Genomic DNA, 19,021 nt, shown 5'->3' with positions numbered 1-19,021 from the left:
CAGCCTATGCGTCCCTCCAGTCCCTCGACTTCTTGGCACTGACGGAAACATGGCTCACCACAGATAACACTGCTACTCCTACTGCTCTCTCTTCGTCTGCCCACGTGTTCTCGCACACCCCGAGAGCTTCTGGTCAGCGGGGTGGTGGCACCGGGATCCTCATCTCTCCCAAGTGGTCATTCTCTCTTTCTCCCCTTACCCATCTGTCTATCGCCTCCTTTGAATTCCATGCTGTCACAGTTACCAGCCCTTTCAAGCTTAACATCCTTATCATTTATCGCCCTCCAGGTTCCCTTGGAGAGTTCATCAATGAGCTTGATGCCTTGATAAGCTCCTTTCCTGAGGACGGCTCACCTCTCACAGTTCTGGGTGACTTTAACCTCCCCATGTCTACCTTTGACTCATTCCTCTCCGCCTCCTTCTTTCCACTCCTCTCCTCTTTTGACCTCACCCTCTCACCTTCCCCCCCTACTCACAAGGCAGGCAATACGCTTGACCTCATCTTTACTAGATGCTGTTCTTCCACTAACCTCATTGCAACTCCCCTCCAAGTCTCCGACCACTACCTTGTATCCTTTTCCCTCTCGCTCTCATCCAACACTTCCCACACTGCCCCTACTCGGATGGTATCGCGCCGTCCCAACCTTCGCTCTCTCTCCCCCGCTACTCTCTCCTCTTCCATCCTATCATCTCTTCCCTCTGCCCAAACCTTCTCCAACCTATCTCCTGATTCTGCCTCCTCAACCCTCCTCTCCTCCCTTTCTGCATCCTTGGACTCTCTATGTCCCCTATCCTCCAGGCCGGCTCGGTCCTCCCCTCCCGCTCCGTGGCTCGACGACTCATTGCGAGCTCACAGAACAGGGCTCCGGGCAGCCGAGCGGAAATGGAGGAAAACTCGCCTCCCTGCGGACCTGGCATCCTTTCACTCCCTCCTCTCTACATTTTCCTCTTCTGTCTCTGCTGCTAAAGCCACTTTCTACCACTCTAAATTCCAAGCATCTGCCTCTAACCCTAGGAAGCTCTTTGCCACCTTCTCCTCCCTCCTGAATCCTCCTCCCCCCCCCTCCTCCCTCTCTGCAGACGACTTCGTCAACCATTTTGAAAAGAAGGTCGACGACATCCGATCCTCGTTTGCTAAGTCAAACGACACCGCTGGTTCTGCTCACACTGCCCTACCCTGTGCTTTGACCTCTTTCTCTCCTCTCTCTCCAGATGAAATCTCGCGTCTTGTGACGGCCGGCCGCCCAACAACCTGCCCGCTTGACCCTATCCCCTCCTCTCTTCTCCAGACCATTTCCGGAGACCTTCTCCCTTACCTCACCTCGCTCATCAACTCATCCCTGACCGCTGGCTACGTCCCTTCCGTCTTCAAGAGAGCGAGAGTTGCACCCCTTCTGAAAAAACCTACACTCGATCCCTCCGATGTCAACAACTACAGACCAGTATCCCTTCTTTCTTTTCTCTCCAAAACTCTTGAACGTGCCGTCCTTGGCCAGCTCTCCTGCTATCTCTCTCAGAATGACCTTCTTGATCCAAATCAGTCAGGTTTCAAGACTAGTCACTCAACTGAGACTGCTCTTCTCTGTATCACGGAGGCGCTCCGCACTGCTAAAGCTAACTCTCTTTCCTCTGCTCTCATCCTTCTAGACCTATCGGCTGCCTTCGATACTGTGAACCATCAGATCCTCCTCTCCACCCTCTCCGAGTTGGGCATCTCCGGCGCGGCCCACGCTTGGATTGCGTCCTACCTGACAGGTCGCTCCTACCAGGTGGCGTGGCGAGAATCTGTCTCCTCACCACGCGCTCTCACCACTGGTGTCCCCCAGGGCTCTGTTCTAGGCCCTCTCCTATTCTCGCTATACACCAAGTCACTTGGCTCTGTCATAACCTCACATGGTCTCTCCTATCATTGCTATGCAGACGACACACAACTAATCTTCTCCTTTCCCCCTTCTGATGACCAGGTGGCGAATCGCATCTCTGCATGTCTGGCAGACATATCAGTGTGGATGACGGATCACCACCTCAAGCTGAACCTCGGCAAGACGGAGCTGCTCTTCCTCCCGGGGAAGGACTGCCCGTTCCATGATCTCGCCATCACGGTTGACAACTCCATTGTGTCCTCCTCCCAGAGCGCTAAGAACCTTGGCGTGATCCTGGACAACACCCTGTCGTTCTCAACTAACATCAAGGCGGTGGCCCGTTCCTGTAGGTTCATGCTCTACAACATCCGCAGAGTACGACCCTGCCTCACACAGGAAGCGGCGCAGGTCCTAATCCAGGCACTTGTCATCTCCCGTCTGGATTACTGCAACTCGCTGTTGGCTGGGCTCCCTGCCTGTGCCATCAAACCCCTACAACTCATCCAGAACGCCGCAGCCCGTCTGGTGTTCAACCTTCCCAAGTTCTCTCACGTCACCCCGCTCCTCCGCTCTCTCCACTGGCTTCCAGTTGAAGCTCGCATCCGCTACAAGACCATGGTGCTTGCCTACGGAGCTGTGAGGGGAACGGCACCTCAGTACCTTCAGGCTCTGATCAGGCCCTACACCCAAACAAGGGCACTGCGTTCATCCACCTCTGGCCTGCTCGCCTCCCTACCACTGAGGAAGTACAGTTCCCGCTCAGCCCAGTCAAAACTGTTCGCTGCTCTGGCACCCCAATGGTGGAACAAACTCCCTCACGACGCCAGGACAGCGGAGTCAATCACCACCTTCCGGAGACACCTGAAACCCCACCTCTTCAAGGAATACCTAGGATAGGATAAAGCAATCCTTCTGCCCCCCCCCCCCCCCCCTTAAAAGATTTAGATGCACTATTGTAAAGTGGCTGCTCCACTGGATGTCATTAGGTGAATGCACCAATTTGTAAGTCGCTCTGGATAAGAGCGTCTGCTAAATGACTTAAATGTAAATGTAAATGTAAATGTTTATGTATATGGGTGCTTGGGGTTTACACTGGTGTTTTGTGTTTTTGTGCCTGGCCCAAAAAAACGTATAGGGCCGTGGTACCAGTTAACCAAGTTAACAAGTGTATAGGGAGTAAGGCAGATACCGGAGTAACCCGATTAGAACGTGTCCCCATGATCACTGACTAAAGCCTTTTCAGATCCACAATTACCTCATTTAATGTTTCCCCTGTCAGAGTGCCCACCTGGCGATGATGGACACGCTGATGATGGCGTACACGGTGGAGACGTTGAGCGTGGAGAAGGTGGTGGCGTGCGTCCTCCAGTACTCCTCCCACCACGACGAAGATGCAGACACGCCGTACGACACCGAGGACGCCGTGACCAGCTGGATCAACAAGGTATGCACCTGCACGGCATTCTAACACACACCCACACACGAATAGGACCACCTACAGTCTAGACCAGCTGGGCTTCATACATGTGTTCCCTTTTCACACTACTGAGCTGAGCTGAGCTGAGCTGTACTGCACAGCATCTTGCTACTTTGCTTCTGTCTGACCCTTTCCCCCTCTGCAGGACAAGTAACCCTCCCTTTCCCCCTCTGCAGGACAAGTAGCCCTCTCTTTCCCCCTCTGCAGGACAAGTAACCCTCTCTTTCCCCCTCTGCAGGACAAGTAGCCCTCTCTTTCCCCCTCTGCAGGACAAGTAACCCTCCCTTTCCCCCTCTGCAGGACAAGTAGCCCTCTCTTTCCCCCTCTGCAGGACAAGTAACCCTCCCTTTCCCCCTCTGCAGGACAAGTAGCCCTCTCTTTCCCCCTCTGCAGGACAAGTAGCCCTCTCTTTCCCCCTCTGCAGGACAAGTAACCCTCTCTTTCCCCCTCTGCAGGACAAGTAACCCTCTCTTTCCCCCTCTGCAGGACAAGTAGCCCTCTCTTGCCCCCTCTGCAGGACAAGTAGCCCTCTCTTTCCCCCTCTGCAGGACAAGTAGCCCTCTCTTTCCCCCTCTGCAGGACAAGTAACCCTCTCTTTCCCCCTCTGCAGGACAAGTAACCCTCTCTTTCCCCCTCTGCAGGACAAGTAACCCTCTCTTTCCCCCTCTGCAGGACAAGACACCCTCTGAAAATCTGTACATTGTCTACTGAGAAGTGCGCAACTTTTTTTAAATTCCAATGTAGTGTTTCACAATTTACACTTGGCATTTTAAATGATTCCCCCCCCCCCCCACCCTGTATGAATAAATGAAATGAATCAAAGGAATGGGGCCAAGGGAAAAGGCTAGGGGGCAAATTGGGACTGACTGTGCATGTTCTGTGTGGGGGCGGTCTTGCCCTGGGCCTGTCTCTGTGACAGTGGAGGGGGGAGTGTTAGGGTGTGTCCCACAGGGCCCTGGTCAAATATAGTGCTTTATGTAGGGGACAGGGAGATGCTGCCTTAGTGTCCGTGAGTGCTGCCTTAGTGTCCGTGAGTGCTGCCTTAGTGTCCGTGAGTGCTGCCTTAGTGTCCGTGAGTGCTGCCTTAGTGTTTGTGAGTGCTGCCTTAGTGTCCGTGAGTGCTGCCTTAGTGTCCGTGAGTGCTGCCTTAGTGTCCGTGAGTGCTGCCTTAGTGTCCGTGAGTGCTGCCTTAGTGTCCGTGAGTGCTGCCTTAGTGTCCGTGAGTGCTGCCTTAGTGTCCGTGAGTGCTGCCTTAGTGTCCGTGAGTGCTGCCTTAGTGTCCGTGAGTGCTGCCTTAGTGTCCGTGAGTGCTGCCTTAGTGTCCGTGAGTGCTGCCTTAGTGTCCGTGAGTGCTGCCTTAGTGTCCGTGAGTGCTGCCTTAGTGTCCGTGAGTGCTGCCTTAGTGTCCGTGAGTGCTGCCTTAGTGTCCGTGAGTGCTGCCTTAGTGTCCGTGAGTGCTGCCTTAGTGTCCGTGAGTGCTGCCTTAGTGTCCGTGAGTGCTGCCTTAGTGTCCGTGAGTGCTGCCTTAGTGTCCGTGAGTGCTGCCTTAGTGTCCGTGAGTGCTGCCTTAGTGTTTGTGAGTGCTGATCAAATGTTTTGGTTCTAGTCAAGATTCTAGCAGCCGTGTTTAGCACTAACTGAAGTTTATTTAGTGCTTTATCCGGGTAGCCGGAAAGTAGAGCATTGCAGTAGTCTAACCTAGACGTGACAAAAGCATGGATACATTTTTCTGCATCATTGTTTGGACAGAAAGTTTCTGATTTTTGAAAAAAGCTGTCCTTGAAACAGTCTTGATATGTTTGTCAAAAGAGAGATCAGGGTCCAGAGTAACGCCGAGGTCCTTCACAGTTTTATTTGAGACGACTGTACAACCATCAAGATTAATTGTCAGATTCAACAGAAGATCTCTTTGTTTCTTGGGACCTAGAACAAGCATCTCTGTTTTGTCTGAGTTTTAAAGTAGAAAGTTTGCTGCCATCCACTTCCTGATGTCTGAAACACAGGCTTCCAGGGAGGGCAATTTTGGGGCTTCACCATGTTTCATCGAAATGTACAGCTGTGTGTCATCCGCATAGCAGTGAAAGTTAACATTATGTTCCCGAATGACATCACCAAGAGGTAAAATATATAGTGAAAACAAAAGTGGTCCTAAAACTGAGCCTTGAGGAACACTGACATTTACAGTTGATTTGTCAGACAAACCATCCACAGAGACAAACTGATATCTTTCTGACAGATAAGATCTAAACCAGGCCAGAACTGGTCCGTGTAGACCAATTTGGGTTTCCAATCTCTCCAAAAGAATGTGGTGATCGATGGTACTGGAATGTATTGGGCCTTACATTCCTCTGTTCTGGGCTGTACTAGGTCTTTACATTCCTCTGTACTGGGCCTTGCATTCCTCTGTACTGGGCCTTACAATCCTCTGTACTGGGCCTTACATTCATCTGTACTGGGCCCTACAATCCTCTGTACAGGGCCTTACATTCCTCTGTACAGGGCCTTACATTCCTCTGTACTGGGCCTTACATTCCTCTGTACTGGGCCTTACATTCCTCTGTACTGGGTTGTACTGGGCCTTACATTCCTCTGTACTGGGCCTTACAATCCTCTGTACTGGGCCTTACAATCCTCTGTACTGGGCCTTACATTCCTCTGTACTGGGCCTTACATTCCTCTGTACAGGGCCTTACATTCCTCTGTACTGGGCCTTACATTCCTCTGTACTGGGCTGTACTGGGCCTTACATTCCTCTGTACAGGGCCTTACATTCCTCTGTACAGGGCCTTACATTCCTCTGTACTGGGCTGTACTGGGCCTTACATTCCTCTGTATCATCACCAAGAGGTAAAGGGTATGTTTGGCAGCATGAGTGAAGGACGCTTTTTTGTGAAATAGGAAGCCGATTTTAGATTTAATTTTGGATAATCATATAGACACATGACACAACACACACACACACACACACACACACACACACACACACACACACACACACACACACACACACACACACACACACACACTCGCACAATAACTGGTGTTGTCATGGAATGTTTCGGGGAAAGCATGTGACACACTGCAGACGTGGATAACCTTTGAACTCCAATAATGTATCTTTCAACTACAGGGACATTTTTATTTATTTTAGTTTATTTCACCTTTATTTAACTAGGCAAGTCAAATTGCTGGAAGGTTTGTAAGCTTTTGAAGGGACTTTTGTAAACCTTTCTTAAAATCATAGTTGTGACATATCTTACACGACAGTAAGAAAATAAAAAAGGTTAAATACCATAATAGCAGAACTAAGAGAAACATATTTTGTTGGCAATGGATTGTGGTAAAACAAGATTCTGAACAGTCAAAGGTCATGGAAGCCCTCCAATTAACAAGATAATGAACTTTCTCTCTCTTTTAATCAGGTAAATGAGTATTTGAAGGATATCATTGGTCAGGAGCGGAGGAGAAAACGGCAGAGTGCTGAGCCTGTTGGCAGGCCAGGGGTGAGTGTCTCCTCCTTTCCTCTCTTCTTAGTCCTTCTTTCCTACCCACTCCATTTTTTTATTCTGCTTTTAGGAGCATCTTCTACATTTTCAATGACCAGGTCTTACAGTTAGATATGCACTTGTTTCAAATTCAATGTATGCATTTAATCATTGATCATCAATCATTTGTGCAATACAGATTCAAAACTGTTGAATTTAAATTCAATTTTTGAATACAAATGGAAAATTATTGAAATCAAATTCAATCTCTGCTGTCACTAATATCATTCCATATTTAAGCCTCAATGTTTATATTTTATGTTATAGCAGCACCAGGCAAGCTCGTTGTCAACATGAACAGCATGATATTTCTGTGCAATGCCCTTGCTCAGCTTGGTCCCAGATCTGTTTGTGGTGTCCTGCCAACTCCTCTGTTTATTGTCAAGCCACATTGGCGCAAGCTGATCTGGGACCAGACTACTTTCTCTCCTGTACTTTCTTCACACACCCCACACAGTGAAAAATGTTACGTCAAGTCCTTTTAATGCTACTTACAAGACAAGTAATTTAGTCTGGGGACACACAGGTCAAACAGGAAGCAGACTAACCTATCTATGAGTTGTTGCGTCTAGCTAGCGTGTTTCATAAAACATGCTACGTGAGGCTTCTCTAATGCCATATGACAGGTTGTTGTGCCAGCTGAATCATGCTCTTTGGCTCTGAACAATCATGTCATCAGACAGGCTGGTTCAGTTTTATGGTTGGCTAAGCCAACACAGCACAACTGGCAAGTTGATGTCATCTTCTTTCCCTCCTCTTCCCTCATCTCCTCCCCTTCTTTCCCTCATCTCCTCTCATTTCCCTCTTCCTTTTCTCTCCCCTTCCTCTCTTCTCCCCCCATCCCATCCAACGTCTCTCCTCTCTTCTTTGCGTGCCCATCTAGACATGTTTTATCAACTTGTCCTGGTCGGCTGGCTGGCTGGTGTGTGTGTGTTCGTTCCCCACTCCACCCTGTCTAGAAGTGAAGATAGCTGCTGTTTGATGCTGATGTGAGCTGTCAGTGTACAGAGGCAGTCTCCTGCTCCCCCACATGCCTGAACTGAACACAACTGTCCCAGAGCTGTCCCTGGGCTGGACACCCATTGGCCCCAGAACAGAGCTGTCCCTGGGCTGGACACCCATTGGCCCCAGAACAGAGCTGTCCCTGGGCTGGACACCCATTGGGGAAAGAAAGGGACAACACTAACGGCAGGGGTAGGGACAAGGAGAAAGAACAACTTCAACAGTAGCAGCCCTAACCCAGGGCCACTCACAGACTGTGATGATCTGATAGAACTCAGCTCTTCATTTGCCATTCACTGCTAGGCTCCATCCACTGCTAGGCTCCATCCACTGCTAGGCTCCAGCCACTCCCAGCTGCCCATACACTGAGGCTAGGAAACACTGTCACCACGATATATCCACGATAATAATAATTTCAATAAGCATTTCTCGAAGGCTGGCCATGCTTTCCTCTTGGCTACCCCAACCCCGGCCAACAGCTCCGCACCCCCTGCAGCTACTTTCCCAAGCCTCCCCAGCTTCTCCTTCACCCAAATCCAGATAGCAGATGTTCTGAAAGAGCTGCAAGACCTGAACCCGTACAAATCAGCCGGGCTAGACAATCTGCACCCTCTCTTTCTAAAATGATCCGCCGCCATTGTTGAAACCCCTATTACCAGTCTGTTCAACCTCTTTCGTATCGTCCGAGATCCCTAAAGATTGGAAAGCTGCCACAGTCATCCCCCTCTTCAAAGGGGGTGACACTCTAGACCCAAACTGTTATAGACCTATATCCATCTTGCCCTGCCTATCTAAGGTCTTCGAAAGCCAAGCTAACAAACAGATGATCACTGTCCATTTCGAATCCCACCGTACCTTCCCTGCTGTGCAATTCGGTTTCTGAGCTGATCATGGGTGCACCTCATCCACGCTCAAGGTAGTAAATAACCGTCATCGATAAAAGACAGTACTGTGCAGCCGTCTTCATCGACCTGGCCAAGGCTTTCGACTCTGTCAATCACCGTATTCTTATTGGCAGACTCAACAGCCTTGGTTTCTCAAATGACTGCCTCGCCTGGTTCCCCAAATACTTCTCAGATAGTTCAGTGTGTCAAACCGGAGGGCCTGTTGTCCGGACCTCTGGCAGACTCTATGGGGCTACCACAGGGTTCAATTCTCGGGCCGACTCTTTTCTCTGTATATATCAACGATGTCGCTCTTGCTGCTGGTAATTCCCTGATCCACTTCTACGCAGACGACACCATTCTGTATACATCTGGCCCTTTGGAAACTGTGCTAACAAACCTCCAAACGAGCTTCAATGCCATACAACTCTCCTTCCGTGGCCTCCAACTGCTCTTAAACGCTTGTAAAACTAGATGCATGCTTTTCAACCAATCGCTGCCCGCACCCGCCCGCCCGACTAGCATCACTACTCTGGACGGTTCTGACTTAGGGTTATGTGGACAACTAAAAATACCTAGGTGTCTGGCTAGACTGTAAACTCTCCTTCCAGACTCATATTAAGCATCTCCAAATCAAAATTAAATCTAGAATTGGCTTCCTATTTCGCAACAAAGCCTCCTTCACTCACGCTGCCAAACATACCCTCGTAAAACTGACTATCCTACCCATCCTCGACTTCGGCGATGTAATTTATAAAATAGCCTCCAACACTCTACTAAGCAAATTGGATGTAGTCTATCACATTGCCATCCGTTTTGTCACCAAAGCCCCTTATACCACCCACCACTGCGACCTGTATGCTCTCGTCGGCTGGCCCTCGCTTCATAATCGTCACCAGACCCACTGGCTCCAGGTCATCTATAAGTTTATGCTAGGTAAAGCTCCGCCTTATCTCAGCTCACTGGTCACGATAACACCCACCCGTAGCACGCACTCCAGCAGGTATATCTCACTGGTCATCCCCAAAGCCAACACCTCATTTGGCCACCTTTCCTTCCAGTTCTCTGCTGCCTGTGACTGGAACGAATTGCAAAAATCACTGAAGTTAGAGACTTATATCTCCCACACTAACTTTAACCATCAGCTATCTGAGCAGCTTACCGATCGCTGCAGCTGTACACAGCCCATCTGTAAATAGCCCATCCAATCTACTTACCTCATCCCCATATTGTTTTTAATTTACTTTTTTTATACTTTCTCTTGCACACCAATATTTCTACTTGCACATCATCATCTGCACATCTATCACTCCAGTGTTAATTTGCTAAATTGTAATTACTTCACTACTATGGCCTATTTATTGCCTTACCACCTCACACCATTTGCACACACTGTATATACATTTTTTCTATTTTGTTATTGACTGTACGCTTATTTATTCCATGTGTAACTCTGTTGTTGTGTTTTGTGTCATACTGCTTTGCTTTATCTTGGCCAGGTCGCAGTTGTAAATGAGAACTTGTTCTCAACTGGCCTACCTGGTTAAATAAAGGTGAAATATGTATTTTTTTTAACTGCTAGGCCACTGCTAGGCTCCTGCCACTGCTAGGCTCCTGCCACTGCTAGGCTCCTGCCACTGCTAGGCTCCTGCCACTGCTAGGCTCCTGCCACTGCTAGGCTCCTGCCACTAGATGACACATAGATTAATTAAGGGTTATTAACCCCCCCATCAACACAGAACGCACACACATATATGCACGTACATACACGCACACTCTCTCTCTCTCCTCATTTCTCCTCTCTCACTCTCCCATCTCTCTCTCTTTCTCTCTCCTCATCTCTCCTCTCTCTCTCTCCTCTCTCTCCTCTTCTCTCCTCTCTCTCCTCTTCTCTCCTCTCCTCTCCTCTCTCTCCTCTCCTCTCTCTCCTCTCCTCTCCTCTCGCTCTCTCTCTCCCTCCCTCCCCCGGCACTGTGACCTAGATACTAGCTCCAATAGCTCCCAAATCTGTCCCGCTCTTTGAGTCGCTGGTTTCGTTCAGGGCCGTGTACCCTCCACGGACAGATGTGCTGCAGTCATCGCGACAAAGAAAAGCTGACTAGGGTGACCCACGTTTCATTTTAAGCTGCAGCATAGTACGCTGCGAAACCAAACAGACACTGATGGTCAATGCGAAGGCAATGGCAGGGCAGAGTAAAACACAGAAGTAATCCTTTTAAGTTGCAAATCTGTGCAGGATAAATTGAACATGTCTTTTTGGAGAGGAAGTGACAGAGAGCGAGAACAGGACAGCAAGTTGATTGATGTGGTGGACGGTTGGGATTAGGACCAAGCCTAAGGGCTCCTTAAAGGGGTTTTATTGGTAGTCTTGGCTAGCTCTATCTTTGCTGTGTGTTATCCCCAATTTAGCCCTCCCCCATAGCCCTGCCCTATAGCCCTACCCCTTCTCTATAGCCTTCCATAGCCCTGCCCTATAGCCCTGCCCTATAGCCTTCCATAGCCCTCCCCTATAGCCTTCCATAGCCCTCCCCTATAGCCCTGCCCTATAGCCTTCCATAGCCCTGCCCTATAGCCCTGCCCTATAGCCTTCCATAGCCCTGCCCTATAGCCTTCCATAGCCCTGCCCTATAGCCTTCCATAGCCCTGCCCTATAGCCTTCCCCTATAGCCCTGCCCTATAGCCTTCCATAGCCTTCCCCTATAGCCCTGCCTTATAGCCTTCCATAGCTCTGCCCTATAGTCTTCCATAGCCCTCCCCTATAGCCTTCCATAGCCCTGCCCTATAGCCCTGCCTTATAGCCTTCCATAGCCCTGCCCTATAGCCTTCCATAGCTCTGCCCCATAGCCTTCCATAGCCCTGCCCCATAGCCTTCCATAGCTCTGCCCCATAGCCTTCCATAGCCCTCCACTATAGCCTTCCATGGCCCTGCCCTATAGCCTTCCATAGCCCTGCCCTATAGCCTTCCATAGCCCTGCCCTATAGCCTTCAATAGCCCTGCCCTATAGCCTTCCATAGCCCTGCCCTATAGCCTTCCATATCACTGCCCCATAGCCTTCCATAGCCTTCCCCTATAGCCTTCCATAGCCCTGCCCTATAGCCTTCCATAGCCCTCCCCTATAGCCTTCCATAGCCCTGCCCCATAGCCTTCCATAGCCCTGCCCCATAGCCTTCCATAGCCCTGCCCCATAGCCTTCCATAGCCCTGCCCCATAGCCTTCCATAGCCCTGCCCCATAGCCTTCCATAGCCCTGCCCCATAGCCTTCCATAGCCCTGCCCTATAGCCTTCCATAGCCCTGCCCTATAGCCTTCCATAGCCCTCCCCTATAGCCTTCCATAGCCCTCCCCTATAGCCTTCCATAGCCCTCCCCTATAGCCTTCCATAGCCCTGCCCTATAGCCTTCCATAGCCCTGCCCTATAGCCTTCCATAGCCCTGCCCTATAGCCTTCCATAGCCCTGCCCTATAGCCTTCCATAGCCCTGCCCTATAGCCCTGCCCTATAGCCCTGCCCTATAGCCTTCCATAGCCCTGCCCTATAGCCTTCCATAGCCCTGCCCTATAGCCTTCCATAGCCCTGCCCTATAGCCTTCCATAGCCCTGCCCTATAGCCTTCCATAGCCCTGCCCTATAGCCTTCCATAGCCCTGCCCTATAGCCTTCCATATCACTGCCCCATAGCCTTCCATAGCCTTCCCCTATAGCCTTCCATAGCCCTGCCCTATAGCCTTCCATAGCCCTGCCCTATAGCCTTCCATAGCTCTGCCCCATAGCCTTCCATAGCCCTGCCCCATAGCCTTCCATAGCCCTGCCCTATAGCCCTGCCCTATAGCCCTGCCCTATAGCCTTTCATAGCCCTCCCCTATAGCCTTCCATAGCCCTCCCCTATAGCCTTCCATAGCCCTCCCCTATGGAAGGGCTATAGCCTTCCATAGCCCTCCCCTATAGCCTTGCCTTATAGCCTTCCATAGCCCTGCCCCATAGCCTTCCATAGCTTTGCCCTATAGCCTTCCATAGCCCTCCCCTATAGCCTTCCATAGCCCTGCCCCATAGCCTTCCATAGCCCTGCCCCATAGCCTTCCATAGCCCTGCCCTATAGCCTTCCATAGCCCTGCCCTATAGCCCTGCCCTATAGCCCTGCCCTATAGCCCTCCCCTATAGCCTTCCATAGCCCTCCCCTATAGCCTTCCATAGCCCTCCCCTATAGCCTTCCATAGCCCTCCCCTATAGCCTTCCATAGCCCTCCCCTATAGCCTTGCCTTATAGCCTTCCATAGCCCTGCCCCATAGCCTTCCATAGCTTTGCCCTATAGCCTTCCATAGCCTTGCCCTATAGCCTTCCATAGCCTTGCCCTATAGCCTTCCACAGCCTTGCCCTATAGCCTTCCACAGCCATGCCCTATAGCCTTCCACAGCCTTGCCCTATAGCCTTCCACAGCCTTGCCCTATAGCCTTCCACAGCCTTGCCCTATAGCCTTCCATAGCCTTGCCCTATAGCCTTCCATAGCCTTGCCCAGAAGCCATCCATAGCCCTTCCCCTATAGCCTTCCATAGCCCTCCCCTATAGCCTTCCATAGCCCTCCCCTATAGCCTTCCATAGCCCTCCCCTATAGCCTTCCATAGCCCTGCCCTATAGCCCTCCCCTATATCCCTTCCCTATAGCCTTCCATAGCCCTCCCCTATAGCCTTCCATAGCCCTGCCCTATAGCCCTGCCCTATAGCCCTGCCCCATAGCCTTCCACAGCCTTGCCCTATAGCCTTCCATAGCCCTGCCCTATAGCCTCCCATAGCCCTGCCCTATAGCCTTCCATAGCCCTGCCCTATAGCCTTCCATAGCCCTGCCCTATAGCCCTGCCCTATAGCCCTCCCCTATAGCCTTTCATAGCCCTCCCCTATAGCCTTCCATAGCCCTCCCCTATAGCCTTCCATAGCCCTCCCCTATAGCCTTGCCTTATAGCCTTCCATAGCCCTGCCCCATAGCCTTCCATAGCCTTGCCCTATAGCCTTCCATAGCCTTGCCCTATAGCCTTCCACAGCCTTGCCCAATAGCCTTCCACAGCCTTGCCCTATAGCCTTCCACAGCCTTGCCCTATAGCCTTCCACAGCCTTGCCCTATAGCCTTCCATAGCCTTGCCCTATAGCCTTCCATAGCCTTGCCCTATAGCCTTCCATAGCCTTGCCCAGAAGCCATCCATAGCCCTTCCCCTATAGCCTTCCATAGCCCTCCCCTATAGCCTTCCATAGCCCTCCCCTATAGCCTTCCATAGCCCTCCCCTATAGCCTTCCATAGCCCTGCCCTATAGCCCTCCCCTATATCCCTTCCCTATAGCCTTCCATAGCCCTCCCTTATAGCCCTGCCCTATAGCCCTGCCCTATAGCCCTGCCCTATAGCCCTGCCCTATAGCCCTGCCCTATAGCCTTCCATAGCCCTGCCCTATAGCCCTGCCCTATAGCCCTGCCCTATAGCCTTTCATAGCCCTCCCCTATAGCCTTTCATAGCCCTCCCCTATAGCCTTCCATAGCCCTCCCCTATAGCCTTCCATAGCCCTCCCCTATGGAAGGGCTATAGCCTTCCATAGCCCTCCCCTATAGCCTTGCCTTATAGCCTTCCATAGCCCTGCCCCATAGCCTTCCATAGCTTTGCCCTATAGCCTTCCATAGCCCTGCCCTATAGCCTTCCATAGCCCTGCCCTATAGCCCTGCCCTATAGCCCTGCCCTATAGCCCTCCCCTATAGCCTTTCATAGCCCTCCCCTATAGCCTTCCATAGCCCTCCCCTATAGCCTTCCATAGCCCTCCCCTATAGCCTTGCCTTATAGCCTTCCATAGCCCTCCCCTATAGCCTTGCCTTATAGCCTTCCATAGCCCTGCCCTATAGCCTTCCACAGCCTTGCCCTATAGCCTTCCACAGCCTTGCCCTATAGCCTTCCACAGCCTTGCCCTATAGCCTTCCACAGCCTTGCCCTATAGCCTTCCATAGCCTTGCCCTATAGCCTTCCATAGCCTTGCCCAGAAGCCATCCATAGCCCTTCCCCTATAGCCTTCCATAGCCCTCCCCTATAGCCTTCCACAGCCTTGCCCTATAGCCTTCCACAGCCATGCCCTATAGCCTTCCACAGCCTTGCCCTATAGCCTTCCACAGCCTTGCCCTATAGCCTTCCACAGCCTTGCCCTATAGCCTTCCATAGCCTTGCCCTATAGCCTTCCATAGCCTTGCCCAGAAGCCATCCATAGCCCTTCCCCTATAGCCTTCCATAGCCCTCCCCTATAGCCTTCCATAGCCCTCCCCTATAGCCTTCCATAGCCCTCCCCTATAGCCTTCCATAGCCCTGCCCTATAGCCCTCCCCTATATCCCTTCCCTATAGCCTTCCATAGCCCTCCCCTATAGCCTTCCATAGCCCTGCCCTATAGCCCTGCCCTATAGCCCTGCCCCATAGCCTTCCACAGCCTTGCCCTATAGCCTTCCATAGCCCTGCCCTATAGCCTTCCATAGCCCTGCCCTATAGCCTTCCATAGCCCTGCCCTATAGCCTTCCATAGCCCTGCCCTATAGCCCTGCCCTATAGCCCTCCCCTATAGCCTTTCATAGCCCTCCCCTATAGCCTTCCATAGCCCTCCCCTATAGCCTTCCATAGCCCTCCCCTATAGCCTTGCCTTATAGCCTTCCATAGCCCTGCCCCATAGCCTTCCATAGCCTTGCCCTATAGCCTTCCATAGCCTTGCCCTATAGCCTTCCACAGCCTTGCCCAATAGCCTTCCACAGCCTTGCCCTATAGCCTTCCACAGCCTTGCCCTATAGCCTTCCACAGCCTTGCCCTATAGCCTTCCATAGCCTTGCCCTATAGCCTTCCATAGCCTTGCCCTATAGCCTTCCATAGCCTTGCCCAGAAGCCATCCATAGCCCTTCCCCTATAGCCTTCCATAGCCCTCCCCTATAGCCTTCCATAGCCCTCCCCTATAGCCTTCCATAGCCCTCCCCTATAGCCTTCCATAGCCCTGCCCTATAGCCCTCCCCTATATCCCTTCCCTATAGCCTTCCATAGCCCTCCCTTATAGCCCTGCCCTATAGCCCTGCCCTATAGCCCTGCCCTATAGCCCTGCCCTATAGCCCTGCCCTATAGCCTTCCATAGCCCTGCCCTATAGCCCTGCCCTATAGCCCTGCCCTATAGCCTTTCATAGCCCTCCCCTATAGCCTTTCATAGCCCTCCCCTATAGCCTTCCATAGCCCTCCCCTATAGCCTTCCATAGCCCTCCCCTATGGAAGGGCTATAGCCTTCCATAGCCCTCCCCTATAGCCTTGCCTTATAGCCTTCCATAGCCCTGCCCCATAGCCTTCCATAGCTTTGCCCTATAGCCTTCCATAGCCCTGCCCTATAGCCTTCCATAGCCCTGCCCTATAGCCCTGCCCTATAGCCCTGCCCTATAGCCCTCCCCTATAGCCTTTCATAGCCCTCCCCTATAGCCTTCCATAGCCCTCCCCTATAGCCTTCCATAGCCCTCCCCTATAGCCTTGCCTTATAGCCTTCCATAGCCCTCCCCTATAGCCTTGCCTTATAGCCTTCCATAGCCCTGCCCTATAGCCTTCCACAGCCTTGCCCTATAGCCTTCCACAGCCTTGCCCTATAGCCTTCCACAGCCTTGCCCTATAGCCTTCCACAGCCTTGCCCTATAGCCTTCCATAGCCTTGCCCTATAGCCTTCCATAGCCTTGCCCAGAAGCCATCCATAGCCCTTCCCCTATAGCCTTCCATAGCCCTCCCCTATAGCCTTCCATAGCCCTCCCCTATAGCCTTCCATAGCCCTCCCCTATAGCCTTCCATAGCCCTCCCCTATAGCCTTCCATAGCCCTGCCCTATAGCCCTCCATTATATCCCTTCCCTATAGCCTTCCATAGCCCTCCCCTATAGCCTTCCATAGCCCTCCCCTATAGCCTTCCATAGCCCTGCCCGATAGCCCTCCCCTATAGCCCTTCCCTATAGCCTTCCATAGCCCTCCCCTATAGCCCTCCCCTATAGCCCTCCCCTATAGCCCTCCCCTATAGCCCTCCCCTATAGCCCTGCCCTATAGCCCTGCCCTATGCCCTCCCCTATAGCCTTCCATAGCCCTCCCCTATCGCCTTCCATAGCCCTCCCCTATAGCCCTCCCCTATAGCCCTCCCCTATAGCCCTCCCCTATAGCCCTCCCCTATAGCCCTCCCCTATAGCCCTCCCCTATAGCCCTGCCCTATAGCCTTCCATAGCCCTGCCCTATAGCCCTGCCCTATAGCCCTGCCCTATAGCCTTTCATAGCCCTCCCCTATAGCCTTCCATAGCCCTCCCCTATAGCCTTCCATAGCCCTCCCCTATGGAAGGGCTATAGCCTTCCATAGCCCTGCCCCATAGCCTTCCATAGCTTTGCCCTATAGCCTTCCATAGCCCTGCCCTATAGCCTTCCATAGCCCTGCCCTATAGCCCTGCCCTATAGCCCTGCCCTATAGCCCTCCCCTATAGCCTTTCATAGCCCCCCCCTATAGCCTTCCATAGCCCTCCCCTATAGCCTTCCATAGCCCTCCCCTATAGCCTTGCCTTATAGCCTTCCATAGCCCTGCCCCATAGCCTTCCATAGCTTTGCCCTATAGCCTTCCATAGCCTTGCCCTATAGCCTTCCATAGCCTTGCCCTATAGCCTTCCACAGCCTTGCCCTATAGCCTTCCACAGCCTTGCCCTATAGCCTTCCACAGCCTTGCCCTATAGCCTTCCACAGCCTTGCCCTATAGCCTTCCATAGCCTTGCCCTATAGCCTTCCATAGCCTTGCCCAGAAGCCATCCATAGCCCTTCCCCTATAGCCTTCCATAGCCCTCCCCTATAGCCTTCCATAGCCCTCCCCTATAGCCTTCCATAGCCCTCCCCTATAGCCTTCCATAGCCCTGCCCTATAGCCCTCCCCTATATCCCTTCCCTATAGCCTTCCATAGCCCTCCCTTATAGCCCTGCCCTATAGCCCTGCCCTATAGCCCTGCCCTATAGCCCTGCCCTATAGCCTTCCATAGCCCTGCCCTATAGCCCTGCCCTATAGCCCTGCCCTATAGCCTTCCATAGCCCTGCCCTATAGCCCTGCCCTATAGCCCTGCCCTATAGCCTTCCATAGCCCTGCCCTATAGCCCTGCCCTATAGCCCTGCCCTATGCCCTCCCCTATAGCCTTCCATAGCCCTCCCCTATAGCCCTCCCCTATAGCCCTCCCCTATAGCCCTCCCCTATAGCCCTGCCCTATGCCCTCCCCTATAGCCTTCCATAGCCCTCCCCTATAGCCTTCCATAGCCCTCCCCTATAGCCCTCCCCTATAGCCTTCCATAGCCCTCCCCTATAGCCCTTCCCTATAGCCTTCCATAGCCCTCCCCTATAGCCCTCCCCTATAGCCCTCCCCTATAGCCTTCCATAGCCCTCCCCTATAGCCCTCCCCTATAGCCTTCCATAGCCCTCCCCTATAGCCTTCCATAGCCCGCCCCTATAGCCCTCCCCTATAGCCTTCCATAGCCCTCCCCTATAGCCCTCCCCTATAGCCTTCCATAGCCCTCCCCTATAGCCTTCCATAGCCCTCCCCTATAGCCCTCCCCTATAGCCTTCCATAGCCCTCCCCTATAGCCCTCCCCTATAGGTTTTAGTGGTAGTCTTGGCTAGCTCTATCTTTGCTGTGTGTTATCCCCAATTTAGCCCTCACCCATAGCCCTGCCCTATAGCCTTCCATAGCCCTCCCCTATAGCCTTCCATAGCCCTGCCCTATAGCCTTCCATAGCTCTGCCCCATAGCCTTCCATAGCCCTGCCCCATAGCCTTCCATAGCTCTGCCCCATAGCCTCCCATAGCCCTCCCCTATAGCCTTCCATAGCCCTCCCCTATAGCCTTCCATAGCCTTCCCCTATAGCCTTTCATAGCCCTCCCCTATAGCATTCCATAGCCCTCCCCTATAGCCTTCCATAGCCCTCCCCTATGGAAGGGCTATAGCCTTCCATAGCCCTCCCCTATAGCCTTGCCTTATAGCCTTCCATAGCCCTGCCCCATAGCCTTCCATAGCTTTGCCCTATAGCCTTCCATAGCTTTGCCCTATAGCCTTCCATAGCCTTGCCCTATAGCCTTCCATAGCCTTGCCCTATAGCCTTCCATAGCCTTGCCCTATAGCCTTCCATAGCCTTGCCCTATAGCCTTCCATAGCCTTGCCCTATAGCCTTCCATATCCCTCCCCTATAAGCCCTCCCACATAGCCCTGCCCTATAGCCTTCCATA

General features: G+C 52.2%; 1 protein-coding gene across 1 annotated transcript in view; it reads left to right on the top strand.

Moving 5' to 3' along the window:
* The window catches only part of LOC129867486 (calmodulin-regulated spectrin-associated protein 2-like), a 97,400-nt gene that overhangs the window by 49,519 nt on the left and 28,860 nt on the right, over positions 1-19,021 (top strand). Inside the window, exons 3-4 of the mRNA XM_055940926.1 lie at positions 3,142-3,306; positions 6,762-6,842. Coding sequence (XP_055796901.1) covers positions 3,142-3,306; positions 6,762-6,842 — 246 coding nt within the window. The remainder of the gene's footprint in view (positions 1-3,141; positions 3,307-6,761; positions 6,843-19,021) is intronic.

Source organism: Salvelinus fontinalis, chromosome 12, assembly GCF_029448725.1.
Source record: "Salvelinus fontinalis isolate EN_2023a chromosome 12, ASM2944872v1, whole genome shotgun sequence".
Taxonomy (NCBI): Eukaryota; Metazoa; Chordata; class Actinopteri; order Salmoniformes; family Salmonidae; genus Salvelinus; species Salvelinus fontinalis.
This window is presented reverse-complemented; position numbering and strand designations above follow the sequence as displayed.